Raw genomic sequence first — 27,741 nt, forward strand, 5'->3', positions numbered from 1 at the left:
GGATTTTAGCCATGTTACGTAAGTGGGGGGAAAAAAAGTAGCAGTAGTCATAGTAGTATTTCTCGTACTACTGGTGGTAGCAGTGGTGGTGGTGGTTATGTAGTAGTATTATGGTGATATATGTTCTGTATTAACTGAGATGAGACAGGTTGACTTTCTGTACAGAGATCTGGCAAAGAAACACCACCAATTAAATTAATGTTTTAGCTAAAGCTTCCTTAGAATCTCATGGAATTATCTATCTATCTATCTATCTATCTATCTATCTATCTATCTATCTATCTATCTATCTATCTATCTATCTATCTATCTATCTATCTATCTATCTATCTATCTATCTATCTATCTATCTATCCATCCATCCATCCATCCATCCATCCATCCATCTATCTATCTATCTATCTATCTATCTATCTATCTATCTATCTATCTATCTATCTATCTATCTATCTATCTATCTATCTATCTATCTATCTATCTATCTATCTATCTATCTATCTATCTATCTATCTATCTATCTATCTATCTATCTATCTATCTATCTATCTATCTGTCTATCTGTCTATCTGTCTGTCTGTCTGTCTGTCTGTCTATCTATCTATCTATCTATCTATCTATCTATCTATCTATCTATCTATCTATCTATCTCTGTCCTTCTCTTTCTCTGGATTCCTTTCCCTTACACACATACACATTAGCAGCATGTGTTATTTTCATTAATCGTCACATTGAATACTTTAATTAGGAGTGTTTTTATGTTATTTAACTGCTATTTTGAGGTTATGTGATTATTAAAATGCACAAAGTTTTTCCACTGCAAATTCCAAAAGATACAAATCATTTTTGTATTCATGTCTTTGGTTGTCTTAATAAGTCATAAATTTGACGGCACGGCGGTGCAGTTGTTAGCACTGTCGCCTCACAGCAAGAAGGTCCTGGGTTCGAACCCCGGGGTTGTCCAGCCTTGGGGGTCATCTCAGGTCGTCCTCTGTGTGGAGTTTGCATGTTCTCCCCGTGTCTGCGGTGGGTTTTCTCCGGGTGCTCTGGTTTCCCCCACCATCAAAAAGACATCCATGTTGGGGTTAATACTCCTGTCTGTGCCCCTGAGCAAGGCATGGCAAAACAAACTGGAGTTGGTCCCTGGGTGCTGCACAGTGGTTGCCCACTGCTCCTAGCTACACAGCTGGGATGGGTTAATGCAGAGTGTAATTTCCCTACAGGGATTATTAAAGTAATCAAGATCAAAATCAAAAAAGTCTGCATATTCAGGTTACTATAGATTTAATGAGTTAGTTTTGGGATGGTAACATGAAACTCTGCTGTGTGTTCACTCACACCAACACCTGTTTGTCGCAGTCAAATCTGATTTGAAAAGGATAGCCCACGGGTCACTGGCCTGCAAAAAGGAAAAAAAAATATTGGAGTAAACCAAAACATTTCAAATCCATTGTAAGATAGAAAAATGTTTTTAAATGAATATATCAATTTTCTAAGTAATGGGAAGTTTCTGCAGCACTGACCTAATGTGAAGACACATGCCGTTTTGGGGTGCGGATGTTCATTTCTGCTCTACTTAAACACAGACACCTGCTCAGAAAACGGCAAAGTCTACTCCAACAATGAGATGTGGCACCCAGAGCCGTGCCGGATCTGTGTGTGTGACTTGGGGGAGGTGGTGTGTGAGCAGGTGGTGTGTGAGGACATAGGGGACTGCCAGACCACTGTGATCCCAGACGGAGAGTGTTGTCCCGTGTGTCGGGCTGCAGCTCTGGCTCCAACCGCGGACACTAAGACTGGTAACGGCGGCCTGCATGTGGTTTAAATCAGACCTGAGACGTCAAGCCTTCAGATGGGTTACGTGAATAGCAGCCATGTCCAAACTACATGGATGTTGTTCATGGCATGGTGGTTTCATGCAAATGGATTGAAACATAAAGATGGCTGCTGCTGCATCTTTAAAACTGCTCCTTGTGGTAGTATTACTTCAGTGATAGAATTTACACCTTTTTGGTGACCTGTCGTTGCTATTGGCTCTCCTCTCCCTCTTCCTGAACCATTTGACAATTGGTTCCCAGTCAGGTCATCGGGTCCCACTAGTACTGTTCTAATACTAGTTCATTACATTCACCAGCCTCCGTTCAGGGAGGGTTTACAACAAGAAAACAGGTGACTGTATTGAACTAAAACCAGCAATACTGGTGGGGCCTGAGGACCTGATTGAGAACCACTTGCATATCTGGCCTGCAGATATGCCCTGTCTACTGTCAGGTTTATTTAGATGTCACTTTATCTCGCTTGAGCAGAAATTCAGGTTCTTGCATCTTGATATCTTAAACAATTTCTCTATTGCAGTTCTGCATTGTGCGCGTCCAGAAAAGGCACGTCTCCTTTGTGGTCCTCTGCACTTCCAAAGGCCTTCAGTTGCATGGTTGTGATGCTCATAATGGTCATGACACTTTGCATTGTAAATCTCTCACAAAAGTATAAACCTTATGCCTGCTGGTAATTGTAGGATAGCTTTTACATTTTAGTTGTGAAAATACATCATTATGGGCTGTTGGAGATAGGATAGTTGCGTGCTTGGTTGCAGTGGGGCCTGTGATGTTCAGGTACAATTTTCTGACTGCTCTAGGCTGAGGTTTATTATATTTCATTTAAGGACATTTTCAAAACCTTTTGTACCAAACTTGGCCACATCGCTTTTGGTGTAGGAATGTGCCGTATGTCAAAGCTTCTTTTAAAAAGCTTTAGAGAGCATTTAAGCTCACCATATTTAAGTGGTGAACTTTTGTCAGAAAACACTTAAACTGGGTTAGGCGAGGTGATCTTACAATAAATAGTGATTTGTCAGTTCGTGTGTAATACCTCCTCCGACCACAAGTGGGTTGCAATGGCAGAGTGGCGCTGTTCGTCCGGTTGCCACGGGAAGAACGTCTCTGTCTGTTTGTCTTTTATTCGATTTTCATGGCAACCGCTCATCCAATCAACTTCACACCCGATACTGCACTTCCTTGGGTCCTCAGCAATACACCCGCCGAGTTTGAAGTCGATCGGATGAATGGTTGTCGAGAAAATCGAAGGACAGACAGACATACATACAGACAGCGATTCCTTCCATTTTAGTTGGATGCTCTGCTTGGGCCAGTGATTATGCCAGTGTTACATTTAAATGTCTGACCAGATGAACCAACCACAGAGCCCACTGGAAAAACACGTTCAGTACTCATAATAACCAAAATGAAGTCAGGGTGTTTGTTAGAAAAGCATGTTTGTTTCTTGGATATCCTACAAAGATTATCACGCAAACTGGAGGTCATAAAACCCGCTCTGTCGAAACCATGAAGAACCCACCAAACATAACTTACTTCTGAGGATATGAAGATGTCACAGCAGAATGAATTCACAGTTTAGGCAAAAGACATTGACTGTGTGTGTGTGTGTGTGTGTAGACTCTACAAGGTATGAGTGACATCACACATCAACATCAGCTCTGTGGATAACAATGCCCATAATGATGTATTTTACTTTTCCAACTGTGGCAGCTGAATAGTTGGAAACTAGCTAGCGTATTTGACATCGATGACCTGTCCTGTTTCATGAAGATACCTGCTCAGAAAACAGCAAAGTCTACTCCAACAATGAGGTGTGGTACCCGGAGCCGTGCCGGATCTGTGTGTGTGACATGGGGCAGGTGGTGTGTGAGCAGGTGGTGTGTGAGGACATAGGGGACTGCCAGACCACCGTGATCCCAGACGGGGAGTGTTGTCCCGTGTGTTCGGCTGAGAAGAAAACTGGTAAAAAGCAATGCCCGGAGGCTGCAGTTTGTCGGTATCGACGCGTGTCATGTGTAGTCCTGTATTTTCTCTGGATGCCATCTGAGTTTCATCTCAGTTATTGTCTTGTACTCTGAAGCCCACTTCAGGGTCCATTCATGCATCTTTACCTTAACTGTTGAATGATTTTCTTCCTTTGTTCAGGACTGCTGATGCATTCTCTTCATCTTCCATCATGGCCTGAAATCCAGTATCTTCAGGCGGTGCCTCGCCCGCACCAGCAACACACCTTATATTTCTGTTTCAATACTGTGTGCTCTCGGTTTCCTGCAGCTGCACTTCAGTGTCTTTGAGTCTTGGCACTTCAGACAACTTGTGCCCTCATTGTTGTGCAGAAGCAAGACTGGTACCAGTTGCAACTGTTTCTACGTTGTGCGTCTGGTTTGCAGGCGGTCTTCTGCGGTGCATGCCGGGGCTTTACCGCACTTTGTTTGCTTGGTGGAAAGTGCGAGTTAGTCTTGTTTCCTCTCAAAAGCCCTTCTGCACGTGAAATTACCACCAGTCACACAGTACAACACAGTATGTCAAGCAATGAACCTTAGACCAGATCTAGCTGTATTCCTCTACTAGTTTGTATCTTTTCCTTGATAGACAGCACTGTCTTGTTGTCTGCTGTATTTCTGGATGGATGCGCTGCTGGTGACCATGACATCCATGTCTTTTTTTTTTTCCTTTCCTTTTTTACTCTTTACACATCCTGTGCACCAACCACAAGCTTCAGTTATGGCTTAAGGCTCAAGTATGAATATGGAGTTTCGTTCCAAAAACAAAAATCAAACATTTGATACGGAATTAAAGTTTGTTATGGTTATATTATAGTAATTTATCTTACAAACCCATAACTGTAGCCCGCTGATTTCCGGTTTCTACTGCAGCGGTCATACCAGTTTCCTGTTTGTTGGCGCGCGCTGTTGACAGCGGCATATGTTTCGTGATGCCTTTGAGATTTACCATGGATAAATGTCAGTGAAATGCGCACAACTGCCAAGACTTATCCTTATAATTGCGGACGTAACTCGATATGTACAACTTGAAACTTTTCACCCGTTTGCTGGTAGGTGCAGGTGAACGTTTGTCCACGATTCTGTGCATGTGGTTGACACGTATATCCATGGTAAATCTCGCAGGCATCGTGAAATATATGCCCTTGTCAATAGCGCACGCCAACAAACAGGAAACTGGTATGACCCCTGCAGTAGAAACCGGAAGTCAGTGGACTACAGTTATGCGCAGAACCGATTGTCTGTAATGCGCTCTGTGATCAAATTATGAATAAATTTGATTCGCATTGATATGTGAAATCCTTAGTTTCAAAGACACCATTAGCTTCGTCTTTATGATATTGAATATCAATTTTATGATATGATTTTGAATTGTTTTGGAATGAAACCCTGCCCAATGAAAACGGTAAACCCAAAACCTGATGTGAACTTTCTTTGCTGTTTCTGTCCCACAAAGACGCTTGCACAGAAAATGGGAAAGTCTACGCCAATGATGAAACGTGGAACCCCGAGCCGTGCCGGGTGTGTGTGTGTGTGTCGGGGGAGGTGCAGTGTGATGACGTGGTGTGTGAAGACCTCATCGACTGTCAGGAGACCGCCACCCCGGAGGGCGAATGCTGCCCCGTGTGTTTGGCTGCAGCCACCAACGCCAGCGCCGACCCCACAGCAGGTGAAGATGACCCCAAGCTGAGAATCTATTGTATATCTCAAGACCCCCCCTCCCCCCCCCACCACCACCAGATCTCCGTGTTATTCCTTTCTGTATTTATTGCTCTTTGACCAGATGAAAAAAAGCGAGAACAATCCCAGATAGCAAAACGGCTGTGGCCCGGACCCGTCCCACACCCGACACTTCCATCCGGCCCACATACCGCGTGGAATGATGGCACTTGGGCGGTCCGCCCCTGTTTGCCAGATCTGGACCAGAACCAAGCCATGGCAATGCCGTGTGTGCCACATATTTGCCAAAGGTGGCCCATATTTGTTCTGTGATATTTCGGCCATATTCACCATTTACCACACGGGCCACTTCAGGGTCACACCCAGATCACATGTTGCCCAGAGCACCGCTTCTTTGCCAAAAAAGATGGGGTGCTCTGATTTGCATGTGATTTGGCATATTTGGGCCATATTTGCTATTATACGTGTGGGCCACTTCAGGCTCACATCCATTTTGTCAGGGCCAGAAGAAGGCCATCAGTGCCGTGTCACTGCCTGAAGTGGCCCACATCCGGATGCTGTCTGGGATCCTAGTGGAAGACAAAAAAAACAGAGTTTAATCCACGAAACTAACGCGTTTTGGCAAATACCTTCACCAGGGATACAAACAGATAGAAGAGACTTCTTATATACAGCGAGAAGTTTAAAGCCACCAGTAAAAAGAGATTGGACAGAAAACTGCGGACAATAATCCGATAAAGACTGCTCACAAGGGAAGAAAGGAGGGATGGATGACAATACAAAAGGCTGAGCAATAAGCTCTATTTTTGTTTGCTACTCCTTCTCTGCACCTTGTTGGTTTACAGCAAAGTTTTGTCAGAATTTCATCCCGTTGAAAATTGATTTTTAGGTTGAAAAAAAGATTAGTTTAGTTGAAGGCCTGTCTCGTAGACTTCCATTTTATTTGTTATACAGTGCTCGGTGTCTGTTGGAGAAATGACCCTCTGGTTATAAACTTTCAGAACCTTTTTAGACTGAATGTGGTTTCATGTCACAGCCTTTATTAATCACAGGACTCTCTTACCTTCAACACAGAGGACTGGAAAGCTGACTGGACCTTTTGATGTCCGTCGATTTGTATATTTACTCTGTTGTGCGAAAAAACACACTGCTTGTTTCGTGAAAATCCAGTTGTTTCATTATGAAAACACACACACACACACACACACACACACACACACACACACACACACACACACACACAATGAATCAAGACCTTGTTTTCATCCAGACAATTTGCTCCTATTTCAAACAAATATCACGCAAGAAATTTAAAGAACGTTTCATGAAAGGCGAACCTTTCACTTAGATCAGTGGTTCTCAATCAGGTCCTCAGGCACCACCGGTACTACTGGTTTTCTGTTCCTGATGGAAATGTGTTATGCAATGATGTCACGCATCGAAAACGAGAATAAAGCAAGCAAGCAAAACTTTCTCGGCATATATAAGTCACGTTAGTTGCTTTTAATACTGTAGCGTGCATGGATAAGTAGACACGTTGGTCCTTCATTAATGGGCCGCGCCCTTTAGTCGACTGGTTAACGTCGTCGCTTGCGGTGTGGGAGCCACGGGTTCGCGTCCTGGCTGTGGCGGTTCCTGGACTGTCCCCCGAATTCGCCACGTTGGTGTCAGAAGTGGGATGGTACCAGTGGTGGATCTAGAGATTTTTTCCTGGGGTAGCAAGACTGTGTCCCAGAGGTGGCAGCTGCCACCCCTTGCCACCCTGTAGATCCGCGCCTGTGAGGGGGAGGGGGTTTCTAAATCGGCGACTTCTGTTTGAGATGAGTTTGGTGCGGGTCTCATTGACCTTCACCATGCATGTACATAAAATATACTTTAAAAACATATTATCTGATTTATAAATGGGGTGGCAACAGGGGTGGCAAGACTGTGTCCCAGAGGTGGCAGCTGCCACCCCTTGCCACCCCGTAGATCCGCCCCTGGATGGTACTGATGATACCTGAGGACCTGATTGAGGGCCACTGAAAAAGACTACACACTTAGTCTTATTAAATCTAAATGCAAAGTAAATTTGTCATAACTGATTCTAATCTTAGCTTAGTCTAAGCTTATAACGATGCCATGAGACTACTACTAAACAGACCTAGATGGTGCAGCGCAAGCTAAATGTCTGTGGCTGCAGGAGTCAGCACCTTTCAGGCTCTTCTCACAAATCTCATGTATAAATGTATTTGCCGGCTCAGTGACTCTGATAAAGTAATCATCAAGAGTTTAACTGATATAAGATTCAGTGCTGCACGCTACCAATCCCGGCAGCGGGACCACTGGTATAGCTGCCTTCTTATAAGACACTGATTTGTTCCCTGTATGTTATTTCATTGTGTTCACTCTGTGTATTGTCTAGGGTTTGTCTTTTACCTATTCGTCTTTGTCTGTTATGGACCCCGAGTCTGCAATAACGTTTTGAATTGAATTGATTCTAATCACAGCGTGGTAATCCCAGTTTATTGAGCCATCACGGTGTCTCTGTTACAGCCAACGAGGGGCAGAAAGGAAAGACGTGCATGGTGAAAGGACAGGAGTACCAACACGACGACATCTGGAAACCGGAGCCGTGCCAAGTGTGCGTCTGCGACAGTGGTGTCACCATTTGTGATGAGGTGCAGTGTGAGACCATCTCAAACTGTGAAAAGGTCTTCATTCCCGAGGGCGAGTGCTGCCCGGTGTGTGACAGCTTCGCCAGTGCCACCAGGATGATCGGTGAGAGCTGACAGTCCACCGTACTTCACTTAGATGCCACATTTCACACATCCAAATGGGGAGGGACAGCTAACTGGCACGCTGGTTACCGTGTCGGACGAATCAAAGTCCGAGACAAACTATCCGGGTGAAAACTGAGTCCGTTTATTTGTCTTTTAACTTCTCAGCGTCCATTAAACTGGAACATATTTACGATGATAAACAAACAAACCGCAAGATCCAGAGCCACGAGCAACTGCTGCTTCAGCACTCCGAAACTGTTAAACCTCCCGGGCGGGAAACCTGACCAGGCAAAGATTGGCTGCCACACACCGGCCCCTCATTGTTAGTGGCATAATTCAGTACAAAACAATAGAGGAGCCAAATGTGCAAAACCTAAATTATTGTTTTTGGTCTGTAGCTAGAAAGAACGCACCAGAGGCCCCTTTTGTCAGGAAAAGCTTCCAACACTTTGCTGACAGGCCAGGAAGCGCGTGGAGCTGAGGAATCCACGATGACGACGTCTTTAGCAGCTAAACTCCTGTCCTTTGGTCCCACTTCTGTCTCTCTTGCAGCAACGGCGGGTACTGCTGGACCCGTCGCTTCCAAAACAGACCAGAGACGTGTTGGACTTTCTCCATCAGTGTTTCACATACATATCCAAAAGTCCAGGTGGCAAAGCCGGTTTCCCCTTTAATAGCAGGTGATTTGGCGAGAGAGGTTCCAAATCATCTGTGTCGTCAGCCAGCTTGGTGATTGGACGATCATTGAGAATGGCTTCTATTTAACAGTCCATCATCATCCAACATTTGCTGGTGCAAGACTGAATTGAAAACGCACTCTTCCATGTAGCCTGACAGTCAACAGATCGGAACAAATCAGTCAATACAAGGTTTATTGTTCATCCACTAAAGCAACCGTTCCATTATCCAAGCCGCTTATAAGCGGTTTATCCCAATGCTGGAGCCTATCCCAGCAGTCATTGGGCCACAGGCGGGGAGACACCCTGGACAGGCGGCCAGTCCATCACAGGGCCCACACATTCACGCCTAGGGACAATTTGGTACGGCACTAATGCATTGGAATCACGCCTTGATGTGTGCACATAGACTCAGATGGCCATCTAGAATGGTGGTAGCACTACACATACATTAAGTTGAACGTTGTTCCGTGATTCAAGCAGCGAGAAGCTCCATGGCGTCCTTCTCAACGTCGCTGCTCTTCGGCGTCTTATGCAGCAGAAGAGCAGGCGAGATGCATCTGGCAAAGCGCTCCAAACACTGGCTCCAGTCTGACTCCCTCGTCACCGTCGTAATCATCAAACGTGATGTAACTCATCTCCAAAACCTCAGTTTTTGAGTTTAATTGTAGAGGCTAAGCTGACGCTTTAAGCCACGGAGATGCTGCACCATGACTGACCTAATTGACGCGTTGATTACTCAGTCCATTTATTTTTCCTTTAACTGCTTAATGTCCATTAAACTCAAACATACTCACAAAATTAAACAGTAAGATGCAGAACCACGAGTAACTGCTGCAGCAACATGCTGCTTCAGTGCTCCGAAATGGTTTACTTTCCGAGCAGAACACCCAACCAGCAAAGATTGGTTCCTGTTTATAGAAGTGAGCACTAATTAGCTCCCACACATAGCAATGTGGTACAGCGAGCAAATCAACTAGAGGCTCTCGGTTCAAACATCCTTGTTGAAAAGTAACTCAAGTGTCCTTGAGCAAGGCAGTGAATCCTTTAAGGCTTACGCTGACCTCTGACCTCTGTATAGGGTAAACCATGTCTGTCCACTCTCCCTGTCTTTCTGCAACACCTTGGCGTCGCTCCTCAGGAATATACTGAGCTAACAAGACCGAGGCTGAAGCATATGTGACTCTTATTGACTTTTATGTGTTCAGTTGTAAAATCACCATCGAGAATATACTGATGAAAATACTCCCTGCTGTGAGTAAGCATACTATGTGAGGCAGAAATAAAACTGTAATTAATATTCTCCTTTTTTTCTTTTTCCTCAAGAATTTATGGGGTTTAAGGTAAGCTTTGAATAATTTTAACAGTGGCATTGAAACAATTACGATCACTGTCAGTATTTCTATTTCATGATATAAATACCTCGACTCTAATTTTGATTTTCAGGGAGAGAAAGGAGAACCCGGTGATATTCCATATGTAAGTGAAGTAAATCCGCTCAGCATTTCTCAGGCAACACATCAAAATCCAAATAAGTATGTCGAGTTGATTTCAACTTCTCCTTTTATTTTGACAAATGTGCTTTAACAACTGAACCTCATCTTTCTGACAGGTGGTGGGCCTCCCTGGACGTGCAGGACCCGAGGTGAGTTTACTGCACATTCAAAATGGCTGCTTCCCTCTTTTTTTTAATTAAGGATAAGCTCTAAGTAGATGGATAAAAGTTTAAAAAAAAGGTGACTAAAGAATAAACAGGATGGAAGAAAGAATGTTTTGTGGTTAATAATTTATTATTGTAATTCGTTTGAATTGAGGTGATTGTTGCCTCCCCTGTACACCACTAGAGGGCACCAACACACCACGGTCATATTTCTGAGGATGCGTTATTTAAAAGCATTTATACAGCATTTGTCACTGGCATATTTGTGAAAATGGACCATTACTAAATTAAAGCTTTTTGGGTGAAACATATTTGTCAATGCTGCACCAAGCGAAGTATTGACAAATGATTTTTACCCAAAAATAATTTATTTTAGTGATGGTCAATTTTTCACAAATGCTGCCAGTGATAAACGCTGCTCTGGTGCAGTGTTCCAATGGAAAATCGGAGAACTACAACTTACGACGGATTCTGTGCTGTATTCAGTGTAGGACTCCAACAGGTATACAACCGTGTTAGTGCATTAATGTAAGTAAGTCTGTCAACATCTTGTCTTTAAGGGAGATTATGAGGGAAAATAGCCTTTGCCATTCAACTAATTGCTTAAAGTACTTCTAAAGGAGAGTAACAGTGAAAGAAAAAAAGGGTCAGGGAATTTCAAATTAAGTCAAATTTAAGAGTCAGTTTGTTGTGTTTTAGTGTAGTCAAGATGTTATCGTTTGAATTTGTTGAGTAGACTGTTTTCACCTTTCTGGTCTCCCAGCCGGTGTAATCCAACAACTCTAAAAAATGTTTAAAACAAATCAGTGATGAGATTAATGAGAAAATGTTAATTTCTGTGTATGAGCCAAAGCAGAAATTAAGTATGGATAATTTGTTTGGATGAACTCCTGATGTGCGCACTTACCAAGACACCTTAAAGGAAGGTATTATATATCATATTATGTTGTTATCATAAAACTAATTAAAATAATTATGTAAATCATATCTGTGAGGGTAAAAAAAGCTAATGTTTTGCTAAATTTAAAGTTAATTTTTTGATGAATGTTTTGGTAAATTTATATTTTAGTGTAGTTCCCCAGTATTCAGTATTCAGGATGGATGACTCGGCTGTCCAGAAAAGTGAATTCGGTCCAATTTCCGGACAGGTTTTCTGTTGCAACCCAAAAAAAATCTCAGAAAAAAAGCAATCCCACTTGAAATTATGACTAATGATTGGTTTGTTTGTGTTTATAATCCAGGGCCCTCCAGGGGCACAGGGACCCAGAGGACTCCCTGGCTTCAAAGGCAGACGGGTACGTCTGAGCTGAGCCATCACTCATGTGCCAATCAGTCTCATTAACATGACACATGACAGCCACTTGCCAATCAGTCTCATTAACATGACACATGACAGTCATGAAAACAATGCAGTCTGGTACACATCCACAAGAGAACACACAAAGAAGATGAGTGGCAGTGCACAGATATCCTCATTTTGTTTCAAAGACCAGTCTGAGAAGACGGATGCAGACTAAACACATTCACAGATTAACTGCACAAGACAGGTTTAAATTTTTTATTTCATTCTCTTCAATAAATGTTCAAAAACACCAGCCGTAATTTTTGTAAAACTAAACAGACTGATACACATTTATAAACCCATCGGAGATTTCAGTTAAGAGGGTACCACATAAGGCCGAGTCCTTACTGCAGCGGTCTGGGTTCAAATCCGGCCTGGGACCTTTGCTGCATGTCATCCCCTTTCTCTCTTTCCTGCCTTTCCTTTCCCTACCATCACTATCAAATAAAGGAAAAAAATAATCTTAAAGAGGAATCTCTTTATTAACACTGTAATGGTGCTCTTTTTCATATTCATGCCATTTTTTTATTCACGCTATTAAGTACTTTTTTGTTTTTTAGCTTCCAACACCTTTATTATTTGTTAATCTAATAACCCAATTTTTCCTCCCCTGACCTTATCTTATGATTTGACTGTATTACACTGCATCCTATCTTACGGTAATTGACTTTACTAATTCCCATTTTGTTAACGGTGTGATATTGAAGGAGAACGTATTGTCCGTCTCTCATGATGTGGTTTTACACCAACCTTCAGGGTGCCCAGGGGCCTTCAGGATTTGACGGAGAGCCCGGAGTTCCTGGGAATCCCGGAGAACCAGGGCCCCCCGGCCATCCTTCCCACCCTGGGGTAAGTGAAGATGGCGGTGTATTAACGATGAAGGCAGATGTGCCAGGAACTGATCCACAGTCTAACACAGCACCACACACTTTGGGAATCCACACATTCATGATGCGCCCTGTGCGAGCTGGGATTAAAACATGAAGTTGTCTTCATATTCCTGCCGAAAAGGGAAAAATTGAGAGTTGACCCCTACATGTTTGCATGGACATGTAAGCAGAGGCTATCAGTCAGAACAGAGTCAAGATGAGGATGATGTGTCACAAAAGGTGACAAAGCAGTCATGAACACAAGGCAGACCAGAGCCTCCAGACTCTGTCTCCAGTAGGAGGCACGGTGGTGCAGTGGTTAGCGCTGTTGCCTCACAGCAAGAAGGTCCTAGGTTCGAACCCCGGGGTAGCCCAACCTTGGGGGTCATCCCAGATCGTCCTCTATGTAGAGTTTGAATGTTCTCCCTGTGTCTGTGGTGGGCTTTCTCCGGTTGCTCCGGTTTCCCCCACCATAAAAAAGACATGCATGTTAGGGTTAATACTCCTGTCTGTACCCCTGACTGAGGTGTGGTGAGACCAACTGGAGCTGGTTCCCGGGCGCTGCACGGCGACTGCCCACTGCTCCTAGCTACACAGCTAGGGTGGGTTAAATGCCGAACGTAATTTCCCTACAGGGATCAATAAAGTATCTCAAAATAATAATAATAATTAAAAAAAAATCAAAATCAGAGAGGCCAGGACCCATGAGAACAGAGAATGCAGTGCAGACATCATCAAGTCATCATTGTCATCATCGTCGTCGTCATTGCCTCTGACGAAGAAACCGAGGATTTAAAATAAAGTTATGCATGAACAAAGGCACATCCAGAATCCTACTTGCACACTTGTATGTCCACATTGAATAGACAGTTTGAAGTGAAACAGCACCCAGTGGGACAACTTGCTGACAGGATGCAGGTGGCATCAGGCTGGCGTTGCAGAAGTTACTATGTTGTCCAAAACAAAAGCAGCACAACTCACTGGAGAAAATTATGTCTTATTATTTCCACAGCATCATTGTAATTATTCATATTCTACTTTACTCCACCTTTGCTGCCAGAAAATTTTTATGGCAGAGACTGAATTAGCTCCCTTGTCTGATTTCTCACCTTTTATTTAGTTAACGTTCATTTTGAATCCCTTTCCTCTCTAAAGGGCCAGCTGGTGTCACAGATGGCTGCAGGGTTCAGTGAGAAGTCTGGACTGGCTGGAATGGTTTCTGGGACCAGGGTGAGGAAACAATAATATTCTGCAGTATCAAACTTGAAATGTGTTTAGGCCTGTACAACTTTAGGATACAAACTGTAATGTATGAATCAAAGTGAACTCTTCAAACATTCCAGGGTGAAGCAGGACCACGAGGAAGTCCAGGACAGGCCGGACCCCAAGTAAGTTCTGGTTTCTGCAATAAAGAGTCAAAGCCCCTGGTGTAAGGCACCATATGACCTTCAGATAATGCAGGGTATACTGGCTTTGGGTCACATAAATCACCAAACCTTGTCAGAACACCCGCCTCTCCATTCATCCACCACACACCTATTCTTACAAAGTAGTCCAAAGAAGAAAGATGAAGAATATTTATGTTTTTCTCTTTTAAAGGATAGCAGGCTTCATGTTGCTATAATCAGAATGGCTGTGTTTTATTGGCTTCGTAAGTTTGCACATGAAAAGAGTTTAGTTTGGTGGCTCAAAACTGATGTGACAGGGAAACAAAGCAGAACATCCAAGTTTAGATGATAAGCAAAAGTATTTAGGAAAGACAGAAACACAGGTTCATAATTATGAACCCTAAGTGTTTATACTCCTGTCAGTGCCCCTGAGCAAGGCAATGGGAAAAGAACTGGAGTTGGTCCTGGGGTGCAGCATGAAGACAGAGCCCACTGCTCCTAGCTACACAGATCACAGCTAGGATGGGTTAATTTGCAGTAACTGAATTTCCCCAAGGGGATTAATAAAGGAAACTTAGTAACGTAATTAATTTAATCAACAAAAAGAGGATTTCTGCTATTCACACAAAATGAGGACACCATCAACTGCAACGACTACATGTGGCTCAAATAGATCATATCATGTATCATATCATATGTCAAGCATATCATATATCATGTATCCTATGTCAAGCATATCATATCATGTATCATATCATATGTCAAGCATATCATATATCATGTATCATATATGTCAAGCATATCATATATCACGTATCAATCATTTGTCAAGCATATCATATATCACATATCAATCATTGTCTCAAATCATATATCACATCATCTCATATCATATGCTGTGATATGAGATGATGTGATAGGATTGATGTGTTATGTCATATCATATTTCTTCAACAGTATATGAATTTATAATACTTTCAAAAAATTTCCGATCCCCTCTGACCCCCTAAAATAAAGTGCAACCAAAATCACATTTTTAAATGTCACCTCCTTGTTGTCTTGTAGGGACCAAGTGGGGCTCAGGGAACTCCAGGAGAAGCAGGAGACCCAGGACCAATGGTAGGCCCCTGTGTGTTGGTGCATCTCATATTTTAGACGCTTAACCATCGCTCTTTTCCAGAAAGACTTGAGAGTAAACGTGGTTTTTACTGACTTGCTCAATGACTCTTTAACAAGATGCATGGATGGTGATGGATATGTTGAATTATGGGGAAGTTTGCAGGTTTGGAAGCGCCGGGCCGACCTGCAACCTTACAAATGCTTCGTTAAGATCTCTTGAATTACTCAACTCATTAAAAAGGGGGCGTCCGGGTGGCGTAGCAGTGTATTCCGTTGCCTACCAACACGGGGATCGCCGGTTTGAATCCCCATGTTACCTCCGTCTTGGTTGGGCATCCCTACAGACACAATTGGCCGTGTCTGCGAGTGGGAAGCCGGACGTGGATATGTGTCCTGGTCGCTGCACTAGCGCCTCCTCTGGTCGGTCGGGGCGCCTGTCTGGAGGGGGGGACCAGCGGGAGTAGCGTGATCCTCCCATGCGCTACGTCCCCCTGGTGAAACTCCTCACTGTCAGGTGAAACGAAGCAGCTGGTAACTCCACATGTATCGCGGGAGGCATGTGGTAGTCTGCAGAGGGGGTGGGGCAACAACCGGGATGGCTCGCAAGAGTGGGGTAATTTGCCAAATACAATTGAGGAGAAAAGGGGGGGGGGATCAAAAGAAAAAAGCTATATTTTCAAAAAGTACGTGTGGACTAGGCATGAGAAAAGCAAAAATAAACTTCACAATAAGTTATTGAAACGCCGTGTCCCTCTCACTTCTTGTGCATGTATCATTTTTTTCCATTTGATGTTTTTCTGCAGGGACCCTATGGCCACCGAGGACCTGATGGACCATCAGGAAAACCTGGAGCAGATGTAAGTCTGTAAAACTTACATCCATGTCAAATGATCTCCTTGCTACATTCTGTAATATTCTGCTTCTAATTAATGTCATCACTATTAATATTGAAGCATTGTTTGTAATAGTACTTCCATAACTACTAGTATTGACACTGTTACTTTTACAGGTACTATAATTGGGTTTTTTGTTTTTGTTTTCAGGGAGGGGCAGGTCCTCCCGGCGCAGATGGAGAAGCTGGTTTTCCAGGATCCGCGGTAAGCATTCACATGGCTATGTCTGACTCTGAATGCAAACATCACTTACACTGCATGACATGACATGACATGATAGTTCTTTACACTGCATGACATGACGTGATAGTTCTTTACACTGCATGACATGACATGACATGACATGACATGACATGACATGTCGTGACATGACATGACATGACATGACATGACAGTTCTTTACATTGCATGACATGACATGATAGTTCTGTACCAGAGTGGCGGAGAAAGGTGTGATGATACAATGAGCTTCTCTTCTTAAATACGAGTCAGGGGTCAGAGAAGTTCTCATCCAAGAATCACACATCATAGAGAGCTATGAGGAAAAGTCACCAGTTACATGTAGTTTATGCGTTATCACCAAGTTATGATTGCTTTTTTTTGTGTTTTTGTGGTTGATGAGCCTTTAATCCATAAACTCAAACAGCCAGTTTGAAATACTGAATAAAGAAGCTTGGAACTGAACTGATCCTGGGTTCGAGCCCTGGAGTACTCCAAATTTGGGGGTCATCCCAGGTCATCCTCTGTGTGGAGTTTGCATGTTCTCCCCATGTCTGTGTGGGTTTCCTCCGGGTGCTCCGGTTTCCTCCCACAGTCCAAAGACATGTAGGTCAGGCGAATCGGCCGTATTAAATAGTCCCTAGGTGTGAATATGTGTGAGTGTGTGTGTGTGTGTATGTGTGTGTGGGCATGTCGGCCCTGTGATGGCCTGGTGGCCTGTCCAGGGTGTCTCCCCGCCTGCCGCCCAATGACTGCTGAGTTAGGCTCTAGCAACCCCGTGACCCTGAGAGCAGGATAAACAGTTTGGATAATGGATAGATGGATGGATGGATGGTTTGGATAATGGGTGGATGGATGGATGGTTTGGATAATGGATGGATGGTTTGGATAATGGGTGGATGGATGGATGGTTTGGATAATGGATGGATGGTTTGGATAATGGATGGATGGCGAACTGAACTATGCACTTCTGGTCAATAGCTGATGTTCAGTTCAGTTTTGTTCAGCTCCATTTAGTAAAGTTCACCAAAGAAAGGTGATAAAACATGTGAAAGTAAGAAATATGACGAACCCCTCCAAATGACTGGCAAAGGTACGGCAGAATTTGAACTTGAGTCTTAAAGACAAGCAGCAGGGGAGCACATGAAGCAGACATGAAACTGTTATCAGGAGGAAACATGGTGGTTGTTTCTGCTCAGCCCTCATACGTTCTGCTGAGACTGTCTCATCAACACTTTATCCGTGCTGGAATGAAGATGTTTTGGGAGTTTGACTTAGTGTGTGAGTCTTATTTCTGTTTCTCTCAGGGTGCCAGAGGGTTCCCCGGTCTGCCTGGTCTGCCAGGAATGAAAGGACACAAGGTCAGTGTGCAAAACACTTCTTAATGATAGTCATTTGTTTGTATGTGTGTGTGTGTGTGTGTGTGTGTGTGTGAGAGAGAGAGAGAGAGAGAGAGAGAGAGAGAGAGAGAGAGAGAGAGAGAGAGAGAGAGAGAGAGAGAGAGAGAGAGAGAGAGAGAGAAAGAGTATATATATTTATAATTTTAATTCTTATCCTTTTTTTGTTAGTAATAGTTTTGTTTTGCAGAAAACACTGATTCTAAATTAAACTCTCAACAACAGGGCAATGCAGGTCTTCTTGGATCAAGAGGCGAGTCTGGAGCAGTCGGTTCAAAGGTATGAATGTGTCTCCTTCTCCACTGGTTTTCACTGCAGGGTATGTGGACCTCCAGGGATCTTTGACAAGGGTCTTGGACAAGGGTCCTTAGAGGGGAAATTAGTGGAGGTCAGTGCACTAAAAGACTGGATGACTGTTAATATCCTCTGTCTGTTGTTTCTCTCATCCCACCTGTGGTAAGGAAACTTCTGAACTGCTTTACTAAATGATATCTACAGCAAAACTATTGCCAGACAGCGTCCTACAGGTCTAATCCCAGGGACTAGAGGTTAAATGTGTATTTGGGAGTTCATAACAAGTTTTGGTTGCTCACTGGTGCCAGATTAAGTCATGAAACTGACCACTTGGAACTGATAGTGTCATATTCGAGTACAGAATTTTTAATTTCTCAAACCTTAAGGAATCTTTTTCCGTTGCATAGCTACCAGGAAGGAGCATCATTTTCCTTTGATTGTCTGAGAGACAGGACTTGACAAACCCGAATTGTCATTGTCTAGTTTTTTATATTCATTTTCCTGTGTGTGTGTGTGTGTGTGTGTGTGTGTGTGTGTGTGTGTGTGTGTGTGTGTGTGTGTGTGTGTGTGTGTGTGTGTGTGCTCATCTCACAGGGTACATCTGGTACCCCCGGCGGAATGGGACCTCCGGGTCCACCGGTAGGCAACTCCTCATCACAAATAACAAGATCACTCAAAATACATCACATATGTGGGTGAAGGTCAGGTGCACAGGTATTAACCCTGGCCATGCCTGCTGTGTTTTAGGGAACTGCTGGATTGCAAGGAGAGAGGGGCAGAATTGGTTCAACTGGCCCAGCGGTAAGAAAAGCGGCCATCTTTGTCCAAGAATAGTCAGCTGATGCTGCTGTCACATGACACATTGTTTGAAGGACGTCATCAGATCACAAGTAACCGAACAACTAAGTTAATGATGTTTGCTTCATCTCTGTCTCTTTTGCTCTGTCTCTATCTCCCCTTCTTTCTCTTTCCTCCAGGGGAAACGTGGGTCACCAGGTCATGTTGGTAAACCAGGGCCTCTGGTAAGATCTGTCATCCATATGATGATGTGAGTAGATAGGCTTTTAAAGAGGACACTGTCATGAAATAACCAGTCTCCAAACTTGAATTTCTAAATCCAGGGCCCGATGGGAATCACCGGTGTGCCGGGCTTCCCAGGAAACCCGGGAATGAAGGTGAGGTCAAAGGTTGTCTCTTTTCATGTGGTTCTGAATACCTCAGCTAAATGTCTAGCAATTTTTTTGGCTAAGACAACCATGGAAGTGAGCTTCTTTTTGGCTGTACTAATCTTGCTGTGAAATCTTGAATAGCTTAGAGGAATACGTGGTCCACGCTTATTGTAGGTGTTTCTGACAAGAGACCACTAAGGATACAGTGACAAGTCTTTTAGTTCTATTTTCACTGGTGGAACCTTTTCTGAAACTATACTATATAATACAACCTTATTGTTGTATTATTTTTCTGTTATTCATTTTTCCCTGTTGGGTTTTAATTCTGGTCGATGTGGCTGAAATATTGGGATCTGACATTCCAGCATCCTCTAGCTTATCCAAGGTGGGGGAACACCACCATCTTCTAGCTAAATGGTGGACCAAAAAAAAACAAAACAAAAAAACAAAAAACGTTTTATGGAGTTCATTCCCATTGTAAAATGAGTTTTTGGCTCCTGAAACAGTACAAGTGGCATGTAGCTTTGGAGGTTTTGTGGTCAGCAGAATCAGATGATTTTCTTCCTGATAGAAATCTGTGATTCCTCACAGGGGGAAGCAGGTCCGACAGGAGTGAGAGGGAGTGAAGGACCCCAAGGTTCAAGAGGAGATGCAGGCCACGTGGGACATCAGGGAGCCAGTGGAATACAGGTGTGAATGTATTTGTTTGCTTATTCATTCATTCGTTCGTTCATTTTATTGATGATTTACCGGGGGGCGTGCACAATGTAAAAAGACCACCACAGTTAGCTGGACGCTCATTTCATCCGCAGTGTCTGGGCAGGAAGTACAATTCACAAACCACAGGATGCAACACAACTCAGTAGACGATAAGTCCACCAGGATTTAAAAACAATAGGAATTGGCTGTATGTATGTTGTTGTGTTAACAGCAGTTATTGGCGTGTGAATGATTGTGTGCTTTTAAACCAGCGTTTCAAGTTTTCGGTTACCTTGAGTATAAATCCACGAATGAATCTGTTTATATGCACATTCATATTTCTTAGATTTGTTTAGTTCAACTTCACTTAAGGAGTTTATTTTTTTTGTTTCTTTTCCTTCTGCTTTGTTTATTTGCATATATATTAAACACAGAAAGTCAGAAAAAAATCTTGAAGTCGGGTGATTGCAAACACAGAAAGTCAAGATGAGATCAGTAATCTATGCAGAGATGCTACCTGAGAACTATTACCCTGTTATTATTCTTACTTGTGATTCACTTAAGTATGTAAGGGCCCAGACACACCAAACCCACTGGCGGCGACGAAGGTCGCCTGTTGCATCGCCTCACATCACCTGCTGACTGGGCCAAAAAGTAGCACTTAAACACGCCGCAAAGACTGCAGCCGACGGCCAGCTAGCATGTACATTCTGCACTGATCTGCTAAGCTGAACAGCCAATCAGAGCGATCTCTCTCACCGACGGGCTCCATCAATTCAACATGCTGAATTGACCGAAAAGTGCCGACGGGTCCAATGGGTCCGACTAGTGCCGACGGTGTGGGACACACCACAAAAACTAGGGTCACAGATGCTCACTGACAGCACGACATTGACCGACGGCCGACCGTCGGCCTGGTGTGTCAGGGCCCTAAGGACGGTGTGTGTAAGTGGATGTGTTTAAAGTGTTTGTGTTTCACAGGGAGCCCTGGGATCAGACGGAGCACCAGGAGCCAGAGGATCCTCAGTAAGTGGGCCTTCATGAGCCATTTACTGTCTTTTCATGTGAATTCTGATGACATAGTTCAGCGCGTTGGGAGGTTATGAGTTGATTTAACCCCGCAGCATTCCTATTTTCACATGTGCTTTCAGAAGCTTGTTTAAAATTCAGTTATAATTTCAATGGATATAAGTTAATAGAAAAAAATGAATTAAACAAGACATAAGAGTTGTGTAGCTTTTATTTAGAGTTATTTGAAAGACTGTGTGTTGACTGTAAGTTTGCAAATGGATCTTTTACTGAAATGTGAACTGATCGTCTTGTTTATCTGTCGGTACAGCTTTGAGTCTTGCTCTGAAGTCCGTGTGATTCAGTACATCTAAACATAGAGGATCTTTTTCAGTTGGAAGCTTAGATTTACTCGCTAGCCAAAAAAATACTGCGATTTAAATATTTTACTTTAAATCACTTCGGAATTGCAAGTATTACTTTTTACAACAACTATTTGATGAACATTGTTGTGTTTTTGAATGAAACTCCTCAGTTAATACGGCTGGTTGAGTTTACAGCGTTTATCCTTAAAATGACTGTGCAATATTCAGACGTGTGTGTTACGTTTTGAATGAGTTATGCTGCGTTGGAGACAGCTCGTGACAGCTTTGTGGTCACCTTATATTCTAACATGACACTAAAGTAGCACTCCAGTCAGATTTCAACAAATGAAAAGTAGGAAGTTTAGGTTTGGTTTTTGTTGTTGTTGACCAAGTCTTCTCCTCCTTCCCAGGGCTTAGCAGGTGTGCAGGGACCCGTTGGACTTTCAGGTCCGATCGGACCACCCGGTCCCCAGGGAACGACGGGACAGCCAGGGCCCAAGGGCCAGTTGGTACGCATTCTTATCTCATCTAGGTCACCCTGACAAGAGAAAAAGTCAGTTGCCATCCCTTCTAAATGGACACCTGTGTTCACATCCATTACTGAAACAGGAGGTTGAGCTGGAACTTCTCAGGTGGACCTTGTGCTGATTTACACAAACACAACAGTTCCATGACAGAAATGCAATAGAGAAGGTCCATTTCAATAACAGATTATTAGACATGATATGAGGTGCTGTACATCTGTGTTTCTGGGTTAACGGGGTTCATGATGATGATGATGATGATGATGATGGCAGTGGTGATGGTCATGTGATACCTTCTCACAGGGTGACGTTGGTGTACCCGGGTTCAAAGGAGAAGCTGGTATTAAGGGAGAACTGGTGAGATAAAATGGTCCTTGAATGAATAAATCCCTCACTGTAAAAAGACCTTAAAAAATGTTAATTTTGTCTTTAACGATTCTCTAATTGTGTTTTATCTGGAAGAAATGCAGAACACATACATTCAAACACATCTTGCTGTGTTCAACTCGTATTGGTGAAAATATCTTGATGTGTAATTATGTGTAATTGAACAAACATGAATATTTATTTACAGATTATTTTGTGTTGCACATGGGGTTGTGTACTGATAAATTGATTGATTAGATTGCATGATTGATTGATTGAGTAATTGGTGGATTAGTTGGTTAATTAATTGGTGGACTGATTGATGGATTGATTATTGATTCTAGGGTGAGCCCGGTGCCCAGGGTCCATTAGGTCCAATGGGAGAGGAGGGGAAAAGGGGACCGAGAGGTGATTCTGGATCCATCGGTGCCGCCGGATCTCCTGGTGAGGCGGTGAGTCCACTTCATAAGAGACCTCAAATCATCAAGTTAAACCATCTTAATGCACATCAAGCTCAGACTACCACGGATGGACCAGAGACCACACACTGACGTGGCTTCAGCTCAGTGGACATGGACACTGACTCAGTTCCCTCTGCTACGCCACGTAAAAAGAAATGGTTTTTCAGAAGGCCGGCATTCAGTCAGTCGGAATTCCCTTTTCAGTGGCAGTTCACACTTTCAATATTAAATATAGATATTGAATATACCTGAATAATCTCTTTATAGTTCTGTCTCAGTTTTAACTGATGCCAATATATACGTACACATCTCCGCATGTCAGCTTTTCCCAGCCTGCTGAAACACACACACACACACACACATTTACGTATATTTATGTATTATTTCATTATTATATATTACATATTTATTATCATACATAGTTTTACATCACATAAAAGGTGTAGGTGCTGTTGAGGTAGTTTTTATGACTCAGTGTATTGTCTCAGGCAAAGTGAATGTTGACCTGTCCTTTAAAGAGGGAGGTTTATGAACTCGGTCCAGTAAAATACATCCAAACTGTTTATGTGAAATTAAGGCGCATGATTAAACTCTTGTGAGTTTGACCTTTTAGAAATATCTTCGGGTCTGAGCTCAGTACTGTGCCTTGACGTATGATTAAAACAGGAGGTGTCCCCCCTGTGTATTTCTCTGTTTTATTGCTTTACATGTATTTACTGGCCGTTGTCGTGTACTGGACCCTAACTAGCAGTTTGATATGAAGTTAGAGTAAATCAAATGAAGTATTCAAGCAGTTTAATGGTGTTTATTAAATCTTAGGGTGCTCCAGGAAACCGAGGTTTCCCCGGTGCAGATGGTTTACCTGGTCCAAAGGTATGTTTACTTCTTATTAAGTACTTAAGATGGCCGAATATGACTGTTAGGTTTAATGCTGGTAGTGCTGGCGAGGAAGACACAGATGATAACGACAAAGTTGATGCCCTTCCCGATTGTTATTTTGTGTGTTAGAGTCTTCATCATTAACCATCGTGTTGGACATCTGTTTCTGTGAAGTACTGACCGTCTCTTGTCGGGGTGAACAGGGTTTACAGGGTGAAAGAGGGCTGTCTGGGTCGACCGGTGCCAAAGGCTTGGCTGGTGACCCTGGACGCAACGGAGAGCCCGGTTTACCAGGAGCCCGGGTGAGACAGCCACAACAACACATCCCCCTCTCTGTGTTTGTCCTTTTTAGTGTTTACATTAAAGAACAAGCGTGTAAATGTGTGTTTGTCATTTTCCCATCGTTACTCTGCATTTTGTGTAATTTGCATTATCACCGTCTTTACATGCAGCATTTTATTTTCATGCTTCTGCACTGTATCTCGCTAAAGACCTCCTGACACCTCTTAAGACGTCGATTTAATTAAAGCATCTATGGTAGCATTTTGCATCAGCTAAAAAAGTACACTTGAAATGTTCTGTTTTAAAACATCGAAAAATAAATTGCTAATTGAACTTAACCGATAGAGAAACTGCATTTGCATTTTCGTAGACAATGTGGTCAGTTAGAAAACCAGGGAGTAAGTTTTCACGGCCACTGATTGTGCGTCCGTGACATCACCGGTGGACACAATTTTGTCAGCGTTTCAGTGTCATGGCTGCTAGTGGAGCGTTATCCCCGCAACAGCAAATAGAGATCATGTGTTTTATCATGTTTTTCACAGGGTCTGACGGGTCTGATTGGCATGCAAGGGGCAGAGGGAAAACAAGGACCAATGGTAATCAGAAAGTTTTTACTTTCAAAATAAGAGTATCTTTTTGTTTTCCTCTGCTGAGGAAGTAGGACTTATTAGAACCCATTGTTCCTTTTGCATAGACACAGTATGCGTAGCGGGAAAACATGCTTATATTTAAATCGTGTTTTCTTTTTTGTTTTCTTTCTTTCATTTCTTGCTCTGTCTTCCTTTTTTCTTTCACTCTCTCTCCCTCTCGGCCTCTCTAGGGAGGGTCAGGTGAGGATGGGAAACCAGGCCCGGCGGGTTCTACTGGTACAAGAGGTCAAGCTGGACCGATGGGTTTACCTGGACCCAAAGGCTTTTCTGTGAGTGAGCTCCATCTCCTCATCACTGTCATCCCACTCACAGTACCAAGACAAGACAAGATGAAGTTGTTCTGTACTATTTCCCTACAGGGATTAATGAAGTTTATCTGGTCTTATCTGGACTCCATGTGTGTTTAATCTGCATAAAAAACTGTGAAACATGATACAAGCAATTGCACTGTATGTTTCCATGTAAAGTATTTATATGATACATGTATGTATAGATGCCAGCAAATGAATATAAAACAGGTAATTTGTGTTTCATGTTTTCTGTTTTCTGATTTTCAGGGTGATCCTGGAAAAGCTGGCGAGGTCGGGACCGCAGGGCCACCCGGGCCAAGGGTAAGTCATAATCACCGGGGATGCTTAGGGACTACATTTTACTCACCAAGCTACAAAAATATTTAAAATTCCATTCTGTCTTTCAGGGACTTAATGGAAAAGATGGAGAAGGCGGCCCTGCTGGTCCAACAGGCCCAGCTGTAAGAATCTATTTCTGCTACAAATGTGTCCAAATAATATACAGTACTAATATGTTAACAGGTTATTCTGTTAAAAGAATTAGGCTTTACTTTGCTCAGTTACTATTCTGTAAGAAGTGTGATAGAGTAGAATAGACTTTGATACTTAAAACTAATAATACATGGCGTATACTCTATAAATACTTAGATATCCCACCGGTGACATAGACATGACAACCCTATCTCATAATACTTCTGTTTATGCAGTTATGTTCTTCACTCGCATTGATTAGTATTAGTTGTGCTTCTCTCGATTAATTGGTGGATTGATATGGATTTTCTGATTTATTCATTGAACAGTCAACCCTATTGATATTGTTCTTATTTTCCTGCAGGGAACTGCAGGAAAGAGAGGAGAACAGGGACCTCAGGGGCTGAATGGTTTCCAGGTAAATTATTTCTGTGTATGGATGCAGTTCCTCTGTTATCCACAACGTGGAGGATGGCAGAAGCGGGGTGTGTTGGTGCTAGCCGAGATGTGATGGGATGAAAATGAATGATTAGGATTACTTTGCTGATTTGCTTCCACACAATTCATCTTACAGACGTCATAATGGCCGTCTGTATCTCAAAGTTTATCTAAGATTTCCAGTAGCCAGACAAGACTGTTTAAATACAGTTAAAATATTTTCCCTCCCAACAAGGGTATCCAAAGAGACCAGACAAACTTTCTAAGACTCACCAAAATAGTCGTTTTAGTTAATTAGCATATAAATTAGTTTGTTTTTGTGTTTATGATGGATATTATTAATGTGACAGTCTGTATTGTTATTCTATTTTTTTTGTTCAATGATGAATTAGGAAGCATTCATGAATAAGTGCACCCCTTTATTACACTCGATAAATGGTTGATGTATTTATTTCCTTTTATCATCAAATAAAACCTCTCTGGTGTGTTTCAGGGTTTACCTGGGCTGCCAGGCCCACCTGGAGAGTCCGGAAAACCCGGTGATGAGGTACGTCAAACCTTTTCTAGGTTTTCCAAAATGCTTCTCCCAACTCAGGGAAAATTATTCGTTCCCCTTACACAAGGGGCCAGGGAAAAAGTTTCACAACTACGTCATCATCAGTCCTTCAGTAATGAAATGCCAATTTATTTGGTGTTTAGGCGAAAAAAAGGACATTGATGTTATTTACTGTACGTCATTCTCCTTTATTTTGCAGTTAACCTCGGTTCTGTCACCCATTATTGTCAAAAATGTTACTGAACACCAGTCAGAAGCATTAAATGTTAATAGGAGTTCTGGTTTGGTTTTGATCTCCTCAGGGTTTGGCTGGAGAAGGAGGAGCCAACGGTCCAACGGGTCCAAGGGTAAAAAACCAGAAACCTCTTTTTGATAAATAAGATTTTAACTGAAATGTTTTTGGAATAGTAATCGTAATGTGTTTCTAAAAGATCTGCTTACTTTTCCCCCCCTAATATTTTGAAACCATATACTAGCATATGACGTACTAGCATACTGCCCAGCAGTGAGTATACTACTTACTCTAATAGTAACTAATCATATTTTTATCACAACAGTCTTTAGGCTGCAGTAGGCTGAAGTAGAATATCACTTTTCTGAATGACTGTTTGATTCAACTCATAAAACAAACAAACAAAAAAAGTGGGATGTTGCTGTAATTCAGTGATGAAGCCAGCCATGTGCCAGTTTAGAAGTACTGTACAGTTTGTTTTGAGATTTGCGCTGTTAAATATTGTCCAGGCACAGCTGGACAGTGGTTAAGGCATTTTGATGTAAAGCTAGTAATTTCTGCTTCAGTGGAAGATTTGAGGACCTGTTTGAGAACTGTTGCTGTTACTGTAGGGAGAGCGGGGAACTCCAGGAGAGAGAGGTGAAATGGGACCCAACGGACTTCAGGGGCCAAAGGGAAGTCCTGGGACACCGGGACCAGATGGTCCAAAGGTACGGCAGAAACTCTTGTAGCTAGCTGAAAGGACTTTCCACGACAAAAACAAAAGATTATAGGATTATGAAAATGTCTTAAAAATGTAAATATGGGGGTGTCCGGGTGGCGTGGTGATTTATTCCGTGGCCTACCAACACGGAGATCGGATCACTGGTTCGAATCCGCGTGTTGCCTCCGGCTTGGTCGGGTGTCCCCACAGACACAACTGGCCGTGTCTGCGGGTGGGAAGCCAGATGTGAGTATGTGTCCTGGTCACTGCACTAGCACCTCCTCTGGTCAGTCGGGGCACCTGTTGAGGGGGGAGGAGGAACTGGGGGGGGAATAGCGTGATCCTCCCACGTGCTATATACCCCTGGTGAAACTCCTCACTCAGGTGAAAAGAGGCGGCTGGTGACTCCACATGTATCGGAGGAGACTCGGTAGTCTGCAGCCTTCCCCAGATCAGCAGACGGGGTGGAGCAGAGACTGGGACGGCTCAGAAGAGTGGGATAATTGGCCAAGT

General features: G+C 43.0%; 1 protein-coding gene across 1 annotated transcript in view; it reads left to right on the top strand.

The window, feature by feature from the left end:
- Positions 1–9,448: 9,448 nt before the first annotated feature.
- Positions 9,449–27,741, top strand: part of LOC130131817 (collagen alpha-2(V) chain-like) — a 33,465-nt gene continuing 15,172 nt past the window's right edge. The window contains exons 1-32 of the mRNA XM_056301592.1: positions 9,449–9,583; positions 10,281–10,297; positions 10,401–10,433; positions 10,567–10,599; positions 11,856–11,909; positions 12,713–12,805; positions 13,014–13,065; positions 13,981–14,055; positions 15,279–15,332; positions 16,136–16,189; positions 16,376–16,429; positions 17,752–17,805; positions 18,067–18,120; positions 18,730–18,774; positions 18,883–18,936; positions 19,113–19,157; positions 19,257–19,310; positions 19,896–19,994; positions 20,985–21,029; positions 21,787–21,885; positions 22,204–22,257; positions 22,611–22,718; positions 23,547–23,600; positions 23,810–23,908; positions 24,431–24,484; positions 24,709–24,807; positions 25,096–25,149; positions 25,236–25,289; positions 25,664–25,717; positions 26,231–26,284; positions 26,596–26,640; positions 27,137–27,235. Coding sequence (XP_056157567.1) covers positions 9,449–9,583; positions 10,281–10,297; positions 10,401–10,433; positions 10,567–10,599; positions 11,856–11,909; positions 12,713–12,805; positions 13,014–13,065; positions 13,981–14,055; positions 15,279–15,332; positions 16,136–16,189; positions 16,376–16,429; positions 17,752–17,805; positions 18,067–18,120; positions 18,730–18,774; positions 18,883–18,936; positions 19,113–19,157; positions 19,257–19,310; positions 19,896–19,994; positions 20,985–21,029; positions 21,787–21,885; positions 22,204–22,257; positions 22,611–22,718; positions 23,547–23,600; positions 23,810–23,908; positions 24,431–24,484; positions 24,709–24,807; positions 25,096–25,149; positions 25,236–25,289; positions 25,664–25,717; positions 26,231–26,284; positions 26,596–26,640; positions 27,137–27,235 — 2,031 coding nt within the window. The remainder of the gene's footprint in view (positions 9,584–10,280; positions 10,298–10,400; positions 10,434–10,566; positions 10,600–11,855; positions 11,910–12,712; positions 12,806–13,013; positions 13,066–13,980; positions 14,056–15,278; positions 15,333–16,135; positions 16,190–16,375; positions 16,430–17,751; positions 17,806–18,066; positions 18,121–18,729; positions 18,775–18,882; positions 18,937–19,112; positions 19,158–19,256; positions 19,311–19,895; positions 19,995–20,984; positions 21,030–21,786; positions 21,886–22,203; positions 22,258–22,610; positions 22,719–23,546; positions 23,601–23,809; positions 23,909–24,430; positions 24,485–24,708; positions 24,808–25,095; positions 25,150–25,235; positions 25,290–25,663; positions 25,718–26,230; positions 26,285–26,595; positions 26,641–27,136; positions 27,236–27,741) is intronic.

This window comes from Lampris incognitus, chromosome 21, assembly GCF_029633865.1.
Source record: "Lampris incognitus isolate fLamInc1 chromosome 21, fLamInc1.hap2, whole genome shotgun sequence".
NCBI classification, from domain to species: Eukaryota; Metazoa; Chordata; class Actinopteri; order Lampriformes; family Lampridae; genus Lampris; species Lampris incognitus.